Raw genomic sequence first — 13,243 nt, 5'->3', positions numbered from 1 at the left:
GGAAGAAACCAAAAAAAGCAACTCATTGATTCCTGTGGTCCAGTTATGTGCTATTGAACTGTTTCCCTGCTTTGTTTTCCTTTGCCATCCGTTAATATTCATGTCTTTGTCTTTCTGTGCCTGTTTGTGAAGTGGGGAAGGGGAATGAATTTCAAACAGATAAGTTAACATTTCATATTTTCTAATTGCCATTGATTAAAGTCGAATTGTTTATAATAAGCAGTCATTTTCTTCTTAAGAACAGAAACCTGTGAGTGTTTTATTTTGATGGTTGGGTAAATTGGGAATTTTGGACAATATGACTAAATCTTTTCATGTTTATGATGGTTCTGGAAATAGTGGGGCTTGATTTTACATGATAGTAGTGGAAGATTCAGAGATGGTCATGACTTCAGCAGGAGATGGTTATATTCTCTTTTATTGGAGATGGTCATGCCTGGGAATTCTGGAGTGCAAATGTTAGTTTCCACTTGTCCAGCTTTTTCTGCTTGTGGGACCATATGAACTCAATGTCTGAGAAGTTATGAGGAGTTCTGAGTGCAGTGTGATTGTCAGTGAATATCCCTACTTCTAACCTTAAGGTGAAGGGAAGGTAATTCATGTGCAGGTGAAGATAGTTGTAGATAGGACGTTATCCTGAACGACACCTGCAACACTATCCTGGGGCTGTGGGCTCTTCTGGCATAATAGTAGTGTCTCTGCCTCTGAGCTAGGAGGCCTGGGTTCAATTCCCACCCACTCCAGAGGTGTCTCACAAAATCTCTGAATGGGTTGATCAGGAAACTATATCCTGGGGCTGTGACTGGCCTTAAACAACCAAGGTCATTTTCCTTTGAGCTAGGTATGACTCCAATCAATGGAGAGTCTACCACCAATTCCTTTTGACTTTAGTTCTGCTCCTTGAATCCACACTCATTCAAATACTATCCCAATGTCAAAAGCAGTCACTCTCACCTTATCGCTGGAGTTTAACTCTCTTGCCCATGTTTGGACAAAGGCTGTAGTAAACTCTAGAGTTGAGTGGCCTTGATGGAATTTAAACTGACCATTGGTGTGCAGGGTGCTGTTTTGTAAGTGTAATTTAACAGTGCTGTCAGCTGCATCTTCCATTGTTTCGTGATGATTGAGAGTGATGGCTGGAATTGATTTTGTCTCATGCTTTTTGTGGACCTTTCAAGGGTGAAATTTGGAAACACGTGCTCGCACAAAGGGTGATGGAAGTTCAAAACTCTCTTCTGCAAATAGTGAGTGATGCTTCATCAGTTGTTAATTGTAAATTGGAGGTTGAAAGAGTTTTGTAAACTTGAGGGACATGATAGCCTCTCCCAGGTCCTATTTTCCTAGTATCACAGTCGCAGAGCTTCCTTCTATGATTATTGGTCCTCAAGCCGGCAACAGTGGTGTAATTTCTCTAGATCCATTAAATACAGCATCAGTTGCTTCATTTTATTTTTCAGAGTGAGACGGTGCTTCTGAATAAATTGGATGGTGAGGCTTTGATGAGTGCCGAAAACTCTTGCAACGTTAGCTCTTCGCCTGACAAGCCCCCAGGTACCTTGACTTCATTGCCTCGGAGAATCCTAAGCTGGCCTCTGCAGGCCACCAGGGTGCTGCTTGACGTCCCCAGGCGCCTGTCTAACTGGATGCATGGTGTTCTGCATGCCACTAGCTGCCACTTGAGGGACAATGCGTACAACTATAGCTACCTGTATGAGTTACTAAGTTTGAGCGTGCCTCTGCTGTATGTGCAATATGAAGTCCTTCTACACATGTGCCAAGAAGCAGACTCCTCAACAGACCACCTGATCGAATGGGTGCACAATACCCTCAGGGGGTTCAAAATGAATTGAAGTGCCGTTTACTTAGCCTGACCCCGCTTGATGTTCGTGTCAGATTGTGCAGGTTTGATTTTAATATAAGGTGACAAAACACAATCGTACTGAAAGTTATTTATTTAAAATTGAAACCAACAAATCACTGTATTTTGCAGCATTGGACAATCAAACACTGTATCAGGTACACAAAGGATTTTTGCAATACTGATTTACAATTTCAGCAATAATGTTTGCAATAATCATGTTCCCAAAATTCCCACAGTTTTTACAAGATTCAAATTGATATTGTTCTTTAAATTGTTTACATTTTTACATTAGACTCATTTGTATGGAAGGGTGTAAAGATTTTTTAAATTCCATGACAGAAATGTAAAATCAGAAAAAAGAACCCAATGACTATAAATTTCCTCATTGTTTACTATCCTAACCAGTAAGAGAAGTGAAAGTACCTCTAATGAACAATGTCAGTTTACTTATTTAGGCAGTTATCATCATTAAAATTAGTACAAGGTCCAGTGTAATTAGATAAAGGTTTTAGAATTGGCAAGTTGTCCAGCTGGCCCTTTATACAAACACTTGACATTTTGATGATGTCTGATATTAGCTACAGATTACCAAGATTTATCAATGTATGTTTACATTGCAAGCATACTGTTGGTGTGAAGCAATTTTCACCCACACTCATGCAAAACTGGTGGAAAGGCAACCTGGGGTCAGAGCTTGGCTGAGTTAGAGTCAGACTCCTTTTCCATCCCGCTAGACTGTCTGAAGGGTCATTCCTGACCCTGGATTTTAGTTTAATTTATGTTATAGCTGCAGCTTTAGCTGCAACGTGAATCCACTTTTGTCAAGTGTAATTGCAGCAAATGACTTCTGTTTTGTTGGTAAACAATGTGACACTTGTGAATGATTTTAATATTGCTGTGTAGCTTTATTTGAAGCAACTGTTATGACATGTTCCTTGTGCCTGATGCTGTGGTTGCCTTTTTAACTGACCAAAACCTCGAGGTCTGTGCAATCATTTTAAATTGTTGTTACAAGTTGTTTTTGCAGAGTCTGCCAGTAGAACACTTGATCAGTATTTGATTGCTGGAGTGTTGTGTAAAAGGACTACTCAGCCAACAGACAAAACAAACCAAAATCTAACAGTCGTGAACTTGATCCGTTCGAAGTGTGGGGTTGAGCTGCCTGGAATCCCTCTTGTTGCTATAGGGTAGGCAATGAGAGGTTGGGATTCCATGGTGGGAATCAGAATAGGATCAACTTATATCTGGAATTTTTGGTAACAGATTGCAATCAGAATTTGCACTGGCTAGATCTGTAGTAGATGTGTTTTTAAAGACTGTATGATCATGAGAGACATCTATTATCAGTGCCCTCCTGTTTACCGAGACTAATTCAGATTGTACTGTGTTTTACAATCTTGTTCTCTTTCTTTCTTCGCCTGCCTTCTCCTGTTGCTTGCAATTTGCTGCATCCCTCATTATGCTGCAAGGTTCTGAGTAGATTTACTTCTATGTTTATGGACTTTTCATCAAACCTGCACAACTCATTGTACTCTGTGCCAGCAGACAATGCACGAGTCTGATGGTCTTTTTCGTTACTCTCTAACCTCTTGGCATTCAGTAATTGCAGCCTTAACCAAAAACAAAATGAATAACTTCCACGCCTTTTGAAGTTTTGAAAATAAAAAGAAGACTTTAGGAATAATTGGCCAAATTACAACTTACTGGTGGATGCAAAAGCCAATTACAAATTCCTGTTACCACCCTGTTAATAAAATTTAATAAGTCTTTTCAATATACTTTAACTTTGTTTTAAAATCAAGGGAAGTCAACCATCTTCTTTCAGAAGCATGCAAAGCACTAATTGGATGCAAGACTTAACTTGTATATCTTTTAATAGTAACCATGCTTCACTGCAATGTTCTTTTAAACTCACTATATTATGATAGAAATGCAGGATTTAAACAAGCTCTATGTTCTAAATCAGAAGAAAAATTGTAAAAAAAAGAATGATCTTCTAAATTTGAAGAAAAATTGAGAAGAAAGAATACTTTACCTAAGATTTGCATTCTGAATTTGAAGAAAATAAAATAAAATGGGGAAAAAAAGTTAGATTTTTTTTCCTCCTAAATGTACTTTGTTTCTGGGCAGCCCTTTAAGTTTAATAAAACTTCCAAACTCCACTATGTGATAATTAACCGTACATGCATTAGGTGAAACTCCTTGTTTTAAGTGCAAATAAAGTTGGTTAGCTCCCTCCATTGATTACTGGATTAAGGAATTTCAGTTGTCCATACTGGGCACACTCATGCTAAACATCTTTGACTCATGTTCCTCTAGACAGCTGAATTTCAGTGATCTGGGGCTCTTCCTAAGTTAACTACAGTCAATCCTGTGATATCTTCCTCAGTGACATGAATATACCAAAGCGCCATCTGTATGTGGAAAGAGATCCTGTTTGATTTTAATGGACTGACTAGGAACATTTTAACAGCAGAAGCACTGTGTGTACTAACTGACTAAATGTGCTCGCATTATCCCATTGCATCCTTTTTAATAAAATAACTCAACCCTTTTATTGCATGATCTGCAAAATGCTCATCTTGATTTACAATTAAACTTATTTCCACTTTCAAGCCAGTGCACTATATATTTTCCGATATCTTCTGTTACAGACTCCACATACCTTTAAAGGATGAGAATCAAAGGCTATTTAATCCCAATTCATCTGAAAAAGGTTTAACAGAAGGGTTCCTATTTCATAACAGAATGCAAATAAGGCAAATGTTTGTGAATACGTTTTTTAAGAAAACTGTTTTTTTTTAAGTTTCACAATCAGTCCTGTATTTTGCACATGATGGAATGTGTCAAGATTTATTTATGAAACCCAAGCCTGTAAGCGTATAATAAATTAAAATAGATGCTTTGTAAAGTATGCTCTGTCTCTTTCTCTTCTTTCCTGATGAATTTGTTCTGCTGTAAGTTACTCTCCACACCTCGCTCCTAAAGTCATGGGTGAGCTCTTAATTTCAAACCATCGATAACCGCGAAACGTTTTTGTATCAGGCTTCACCCAAAGTGTCACAAAACTGTGTAATGTTAGCCTGAGATTCAGTCATAACTTAGTATTTGTTCAGTTAACAAAACATGTAATGTCACTGTTAAAATTGTAAATGGGTTAAATTTGGCCAATGGTAATTTGGTGCAGCCAAAGTCCGATATTTAACATGAATTGCACTCCAGTATCTATAACACTCTTTGAACCCTTCCGACCCATTCCCACACATTGAGGAAGATTCCTTGTTACTGTCACCCAACTCGAATCGATCAATTCAGACTTGACATTTTCAGTTATTTGATTGCTTTACTGAGGATAGAGTGCCACATCTTCACTGCCCTATGATTTCAGTATGTAAGGACAGATGCTTCAATTTATTCGTATCATCCCAATCCCATTAGTCACCAAATGCCCTCATGTGTCTATCCTTAGCATGAATCAGTCTTTCTGTTTACAGCTGAATCATGAACCAGTGAACTCTTATTTCACAAATTGTTGCTAGCTGACTGTTGATCTCCTAAGAAGAAACAGAATTGAAATTGAACAAAAGAATGGCCTGCATTTCTATGGCACCATTCATGCCCCCCAGGACATCCCAAAGTGCTTTAGAGTCAGTGATATAATTTTGAGTTGTAGTATTGGTCACTGTTGCTGTGTTGGAAACACAGCAACAAGTTTGCATAGGGGAAGATCCACAAGCAGAAATGAGATAAATGACCAATCTGCTTTTGCAGATATACTCTGTCAAAACCAGCTGAAAAAGATCAGCCATTTTTTAAATGTGCATCAACTTTTAAAAACATTTTACAGAATTAACATTAAGTCCCCCCAGACCATTTGGCTAGGCACAACATGATATTGGTCTTGTCTGTTCCAGTACTTGAGAGAGTGTTCCCATATATTGACATTGATTGAGTGATAACTATTGGCAAGAATGCGAGTGCAAATTCTTCTACCCTCCTTTCAATTGGTGGCTGTGATAGCTGCTAAATCCACCCAAAGGGCAGAGAGGATCTTGATTTTATATTTCATTTGTTAAATATAAACAACAATAGCTCAGATTTTCTCAGCACTGTTCCACCAATAGTGCAGTGCTCCCTCAGTACTGACCCTCTGACAGTGCAGCACTCCGTCAGTACTGACCCTCTGACAGTGCAGTGCTCCCTCAGTACTGACCCTCTGACAATGCAGCACTCCGTCAGTACAGACACTCTGACAGTGCAGCGCTCCCTCATTACTGACATTCTGACAGTGCAACACTACCTCACTACGGACCCTCTGACAGCGCAGCACTCTCTCAGTACAGACCCTCCAACAGTGCAGCACTCCCTCAGTACTGCCCCTCCTACATTGCAGCACTCACTCAGCATTTCCCCTCTCACAGTGCAGCTTTTTTCAGTACAGTTAACACTCCTGTAGTGCTCCAGTGATAGTGCAATTCTCCATCAATACAACACAACATTTGTCTTCTGAAAGTACAATATTCCATCAGTACTGCCCTGCAATTGTATAATTTTCATTCATTGTTTCACCACCAACAGGGCAGTGTTTCCGCAGTACTGTTCCTCCAATGTGCAGTGTTTCTCCCATAACAATGCAGTATTCCTTCAGTGTCGCATCTTTGAGAGTGCCATCCCTTGAGTGCAATGCTCCCTCAATGCTGCTTCTCAGTATTGCCATGATAGTGCCTTCTGACAGTGCAGCACTGCCTCAATGTTTCCACCCAGCAGTGAGGTGTTCCATTAGCAGGACACTGGCTGTATTGGCCTGTACTTTGTGCTTAAGTCTTGGAGTGGAATCTGATCAGGTTTCATTTTGATCCATCAGCCACTGACAGTTTTAAATTTTGTATGTTTATAACATTAAGCCTTAATGGCTGCTCACCTCAGTATTGACTCTCCGACAGTGCAGCACTCCCTTACTACTGACCATTGTAAAAATGTGCGAATCCAGGATTTTTAAAAATGCCTTATAGTCTTAACACTTTGGCCTACAATTGATCTAACTTGACGAGACAGAACAGCTGAACAATGCCTTAAAGATACTGGCCAATCTTGTAGCTATTCCAGTGACAAAATGATGAAAAAGGATAGACCAAATAAAATTATCAAATGTTTTGAGCAAAATTCTTCCAAATTTGTCACATGTTGAATAGGAGTCATGACTGAATCTGAGGCTCCCCTTGGCCCGTCACTCTTGTGACTGTATCAGAACTAATTTGTGCTCACTCACGTCTTCTAACAACAGTGGTCAAGAGTCCTCTGTTGTTATTAATCTACATTGCTTTCCTCCTGATGCAGGTGACCTTGGTGGGGTGTGCTGCATGAGTTGCCTCCAAGCAGCTCGGTATGATGTTTTTACTGATGCAGCTCTATTCAATTCTTGCTTTTGGTTTGGGGATTTTTCTTCATGAACTTCCTCTGCTGTGTTGAGAGAGCCACGAGGAATCTTCTACAAGTAGCTCTTTGGAATGTAGGTTTACCCTTGTGACAGTGAGTGTTTACGCAGGATGTAAATCATAGGATTGTGTCTGTGTCAGCTCTTTGAATGAGCTATCCAATTAGTTCCATTTTCCTTCTTCCTACAGCTCTACAAACCGCAAATATTTAATCCAAATTATTGTTGAATGTGCTTCCAACTTGATTAACTCATATCGCCGATTCTTGCAACATGCTGAGTATAAAGGTTTAACCTTCTTTCCCTCCTATATATTGTGTCCATAATCCTCACTCTTAAGTCCTTATGTTTTCACCATCTTGTCACTGGAAACAGTGCCTCCTTATTAACTCTATCAGGCAGTTTGTAGCCCCATTGGCTCGATGGGTTGGTATGCAATGCAGCGTGATGCCAACAGTGAGCATCAATTCTTATACCAGCTGAGTCTCCTTCTCAACCTCTCCCTTCACCTGAGACCTGGTGATCTTCAGGGTTAAACCACCACCAGTCCTCTCTCTCTCTCTCTCTCTCTTTCGGATGAGAGAGTAGTCCCTTTGGTCTAGTAAGAAAACTTTACTTACTCTATCACAATATTGAACAGATCTGTTAAATCTCTCCTCCTTCCAATGGAGGTGAACAATGCCAGCTTCTTCAGTCTCTCCATATAGCTGAAGTTCAATGAAACCATTACAATGAATCTCCTCTCTAAGACCTGAGGTTCGTTTCTAGTTTGAGATGACCCGAACTCGATGCAATTACCCACGCACGATGGTTCCTTGATTATGATGTTGACCACAGGAGGTCGTGAAGGCTTGTGGGTCTAGAGGAGACACACCCCGAAGACTCAGGGCCATTCAGAGTGAAGAATAACTGTTGGCCTTAGCAGTACTGTCCACATCCTGACAGAATATGAACAAAGCCGCCACTTGATTGCAATGAATAGATTTATTTCTGAACTTAAGGAAAATAGTAAAAGACCAATAAATTCCAGAGGATGGAGATTCAAAGTCCGAAAGAAGTGCAAGTAGTTCACAGGAGTAGAAGACTTCAATATTTTAATGTTAGTTTTCTGGGAATGTCAGTTAATGATAACACACTCACGCAATAAGGTTTGTGTAGAGTTTTATTCTATAACTTGTGAATTATGCAATTTTGATTAAACCCGTGGAGTCTGCAGTCAATTGAAACATGTATGAGACTCAAACAAGCCAAAACATTAGAAAGCCACTCCTGGTGAATCCTTCTTCCTTTATTTCCAAAATAATTGGTAAAAGGATTCGAAGGGAATTTGAGGTGATTTTTTTAATCGTCTGAAGGATGACATGAGTCTGCCTGAATTGTGATCTAAAGTAGAAACCTACATCACATTGGAATAATTAGATTAGATTTAGATTAGATTACATTACAGTGTGGAAATAGGCCCTTCGGCCCAACAAGTCCACACCGACCCGCTGAAGCGAACCCACCCATACCCCTACATTTACCCCTTACCTAACACTACGGGCAATTTAGTACGGCCAATTCACCTGACCCTGCACATCTTTGGACTGTGGGAGGAAACCGGAGCACCCGGAGGAAACCCACGCAGACACGGGGAGAACGTGCAAACTCCACACAGTCAGTCGCCTGAGGCGGGAAGTGAACCCGGGTCTCTGGCGCTGTGAGGCAACAGTGCTAACCACTGTGCCACCGTGCCGCCCACAATATTTGGAAATATATTTGAAGTGCAGAGCTGGAAAGCAGGAATAGGCTGTAAAGCCTTTTTTTTCTCAGATAGCACAAAAATGATGTGTCAAATGGCCTTTTGCATTGAAAAGAAGTAATCAAAGAAATTCTGTGTTTGCCATTGGCACAGCTGTAAGAGTTGGAATAAGAGATTGATACAGCACAGAATGAAGTCATTCCCTTGAAATGCCTTAGCCAGCTCCATAACAGGGCTTTCGAATTAATCGCACTCTCCTGCAAATTTCCTTTTTTAAGAATTAATCTGGTTTAGTTTTGAAAGTTACTGTTGAATTTGTTTCCAAACACCGGGCAACTCCTTCTGAGCTCCCTTCAGCAGATCTAACTCGAACATTTCTTACAACTGTTCTACACTTAAATTCTAAACTGCACCTGTATGCTTTACTGTGTCTGAGGTTTTTTTCACTCTATGATCTACTATACTGCTCACAAGCAAAACTTTTCACTATATTTCAGTACACATTATAATAAATCAAATCAAGAAGATTTTATTCCTCATCTTCAGAGATTTGGTGCGTAGTCAATGGGCTGAATGGCCTGCTTCCGGACTTTAGGTATTCTATGATCTCCCGAAGGTACTTTTGCCACTGACCTTTAATCTGTATCCTCTGACTATTGGTGCTCCAACTAGTGGGAATAGTTTCTCTTGTGTTTTTTTATAGTCTACAACCTACTGAGCTTGGCTTTAACAAAACAAATTCCACTGAAAAACTAAATTTTAACAGGAAAGATTGCTTACTAAGGAGGTGAAGGGTAGTTTAAGGGTTAAATAAGAAGTTTTTAATGTTACAACGAATAGTAATAGGTCTGAGGATAGGGAGTGTTTCTGAAATCAACAAGAAAACTAAAAGGTTAATTTGGGAAAAAAATCCAAGCATACACCAGTTAAAAATATAAAAATAGATTGAGATTTATACAGATATAATAAAATGAAGAGAGTAGCTAAACAAAACATTGATTCATTAGAATCAGAGACAATAGAAATGACAAAAAAAAGGTGTATGAACAAATATTTTATGTCATTGTGGAAGTCACATATTCCATGTCAACCAGCTGGCAATGTGAGGTGCACACAAGGGAAGAAATTAAGGGAATCAACATCAAAGAAAAATATTGGAGAAATGAAAGGGACTAATGTCTGACAAATTGTCAAAGCCTGATAGCCTCAACTGTCAGGCTTTAAAAGAAAGGCTGCAGAGATAGTGGAAACTCTGGCAATAACTTTCAAAAATTCCTTAGAATCATGAAGGGTCCCAGCAGCTTATAGGTTAACAAATATATCTCAACTATTTAAGAAAGGAGGAAGAGAGAAAACAGACCAACATTTGACAGAAAAGCGATGAAGTCTGTTGTTAAGGAAGTTATAACAATGTATTTAGAAAATCATAGTGTGGTACAATAAGACCTAATTACATGGTTTTATAAAAGGGAAATCATATGTTTGACAAAACACATTGGTGTTTTTCAAGGATGGAACGACTAGGAACCAGTGATGTAGTGTGTTTGGGTTTCCAAGTGTGAACACCAAAGGGTAATACACAAGTTAAGGAATCATGGAGCTGGAGTGATATATTGGCATGGATAGTGATTGGTTAATGGACAAGAAGCAGAGAATTTGTAAATCATGATGTGAAATATCATAAGGATCAGTACTGGGAGTTGACTATTATAATCTGTATGAATGACTAGGACAAAGAGACAAGAGTGGTGTACCTAGGTTTGCTGATGATATAAAACTAAGTTGGATTGCAAGCTGGATATAAAGAGGCTATAAAGAGATATAGAGTGGTTAAGTCCAGGGGAACATGACACAGATAGTATGGGATTTTTCATTTTGGTCAGAAGGATAGAAGGGCAAAATATTTTTTAAACGGCATGAAACTTGCAAATATTGTTGTTCAGAGGGACTTGGATGTACTTGTGCGAGCAACGCAAAATTGGCATTCAAGACCGGAAATCTGGAATGAGACTAGGACCTGAGGGCACAGCCTGAGAGTAAAGGGAAGACCTTTTAGAACAGAGATTAGGAGAAACTTCTTCAGAGAGTGATGAACCTATGGAATTCATTGCCACAGAAGATTGTGGAGGCCAGGTTGTTGAGTATATTTAAGATGGAGATAGATAGGTTCCTAATTGTAAGGGTTACTGGAAGAAAGCGGGAGATTGGGCTCGAGAACTTTATCAGCCTTATTAGATTAGATTAGATTAGATTACATTACAGTGTAGAAACAGGCCCTTCGGCCAACAAGTCCACACCGACCCGCCGAAGCGAAACCCACCCATACCCCTACATTTACCCCTTACCTAACACTACGGGCAATTTAGCATGGCCAATTCACCTGACCCTGCACATCTTTTGGACTGTGGGAGGAAACCGGAGCACCCGGAGGAAACCCACGCAGACACGGGGAGAACGTGCAAACTCCACACAGTCAGTCGCCTGAGGCGGGAATTGAACCCGGGTCTCAGGCGCTGTGAGGCAGCAGTGCTAACCACTGTGCCACCGTGCCGCCCACCTTATCAGGCTCAATGGGCTGAATGGCCTAATTTTTGCTCCCATGTCTTATGGTCTTTTCTATTTGGAAATGAAGTAGCATGTTGGCTTTATTGCAAATATTGCACTACAAGAGTAAATGACAAGATTACAACATTTGGCATGATTGTATAGGGCTTTGGTGAGATCACATCTGGGATGCTGTGCAATTTTGGCCTCCATATTTAAAGAAGGATATATTTGCGTTAGAGGGAAAATGTTCTAGATTTATCTGTGAGAAGAGAATGGTGAGAGGTTGAGAGTAAATTGGGCCTATACAATCTGGAGTTTAGAAGAATGAGAGGTAAACTCCTTGAAATATGCAAAATTCTGAAGCAGTTTGACATGGTAAACATTAAGAGGTTGCATCTGTTGTCTGGGGAATCTAAAACATAGTGGGTTGGGTTTACAGTCTCAGTATAAAGAGCCTTTCATTTAGAACAGATTTGAGGAGAAATTCTTTGCTCAAAAATCTGAGAGTTTTTGGCATCCTAGAAGATTATGGATGTTCCACCATTGAATATATTTAAGGTTGAGACAAACAGATTATTTTTCTGTCAGGGAATGAAGAGATAAGAGATGCAAATGGAAATTGAATCTAAAGATCAGACATGACTGTATCGGATGCAGAGCAAGCTTGATGTATCATTTGGTCTCCTCAATTCTCATTACTTATATTCCTTTATCTTTTATGTTGTTAATCACAGTTCCTTTAATAAGCACCTGGAAGCTCTTGGACAAGATGTTCTAGAGTTCAGAACCTTGACATCAGGGTCAGTTATGCATCAGAAATCCACACTGTGATGAAAACCTGTGAAGAGTTGATAAGGAGAGGCCAGTGGATATGATTACTTTGACTTTCAATAAGGTTGAAGATAAGAGATTATCATGTGAAGTTAAAGCACATGGGATTTGGTGTAGCATACTGACATGGATAGAGAGCTGATTGGCAGACAGGAAACAGAGAGTAGGCGTAAATGGGTCATTTTCCAAGTGGCAGCCAGTGATTAATGAGGAGTTGCAGGGATCAGTGCTTGGACCCCAGCTTTTCATAAAATGTACTAATGATTCGGATGAGAAAACTATTTGGAATGTTTCCAGATTTTCATACCGGATGGGAGGGTGAAATGTGAGGAGGATGCAGAGATGCTTCTGCGCTTTGGACAGGTTGGGTGAGTGGGAAAATGCATGGTAGATGAAGTATAATGTGGAAAAATATGAGGTTATTCATTTTGACAGCAAAAGCAGGAAGGCAGAGTATCACCTGAATTAGATTGGGAAAAGGTGGCGGGGGGGGTTGCAATGAGACCTGAGCATCCGTGTACATCAGTCACTGAAAGTAAGCACAGATTTGAAGCAGTTCCTTATTCCTGCTTTTTCCCCCAGATTCTATAATCACTTTATCCCTGAGGAATAGACTTACTCCTTCTTGAAAACGTTGTGTTTTGGCCTCTACCACATTTTCTGCAGAGAATCGACAGGGTCACCATGAAGATGTTTCTCCTCATCTCAGTCCTAAATGGCTTACCTCTTTATCCCTAGACTGTGATCCCTGGTTCTGGACTCCCCACTCATTGGAAACATCCTTCTTGCATTTACCCAGTTTAGTCCTGTTAGAAGTTTATACGTTTCT

At 39.9% G+C, this 13,243-nt stretch overlaps 1 protein-coding gene across 15 annotated transcripts in view; it reads left to right on the top strand.

The window, feature by feature from the left end:
• The window catches only part of LOC122557729 (F-actin-monooxygenase MICAL2-like), a 174,847-nt gene extending 170,072 nt beyond the window's left edge, over positions 1-4,775 (top strand). For 14 of the 15 annotated variants that reach the window (XM_043705670.1, XM_043705666.1, XM_043705669.1 and 11 more), the window contains 3 exons: positions 1,179-1,244; positions 1,458-1,551; positions 4,516-4,775. In XM_043705670.1, the coding sequence (XP_043561605.1) occupies positions 1,179-1,244; positions 1,458-1,551; positions 4,516-4,532 (177 nt within the window). In that variant the 3' untranslated portion in view covers positions 4,533-4,775. The remainder of the gene's footprint in view (positions 1-1,178; positions 1,245-1,457; positions 1,552-4,515) is intronic. The other variant, XM_043705664.1, reaches the window with a different exon arrangement.
• The last annotated feature ends 8,468 nt before the right edge of the window (positions 4,776-13,243 follow it).

The sequence above is a fragment of the Chiloscyllium plagiosum genome, chromosome 16 (genome assembly GCF_004010195.1).
Source record: "Chiloscyllium plagiosum isolate BGI_BamShark_2017 chromosome 16, ASM401019v2, whole genome shotgun sequence".
Lineage (NCBI taxonomy): Eukaryota > Metazoa > Chordata > Chondrichthyes > Orectolobiformes > Hemiscylliidae > Chiloscyllium > Chiloscyllium plagiosum.
The sequence above is the reverse complement of the archived record's forward strand: the minus strand, read 5'-3'. Positions and strand labels throughout refer to the sequence as shown.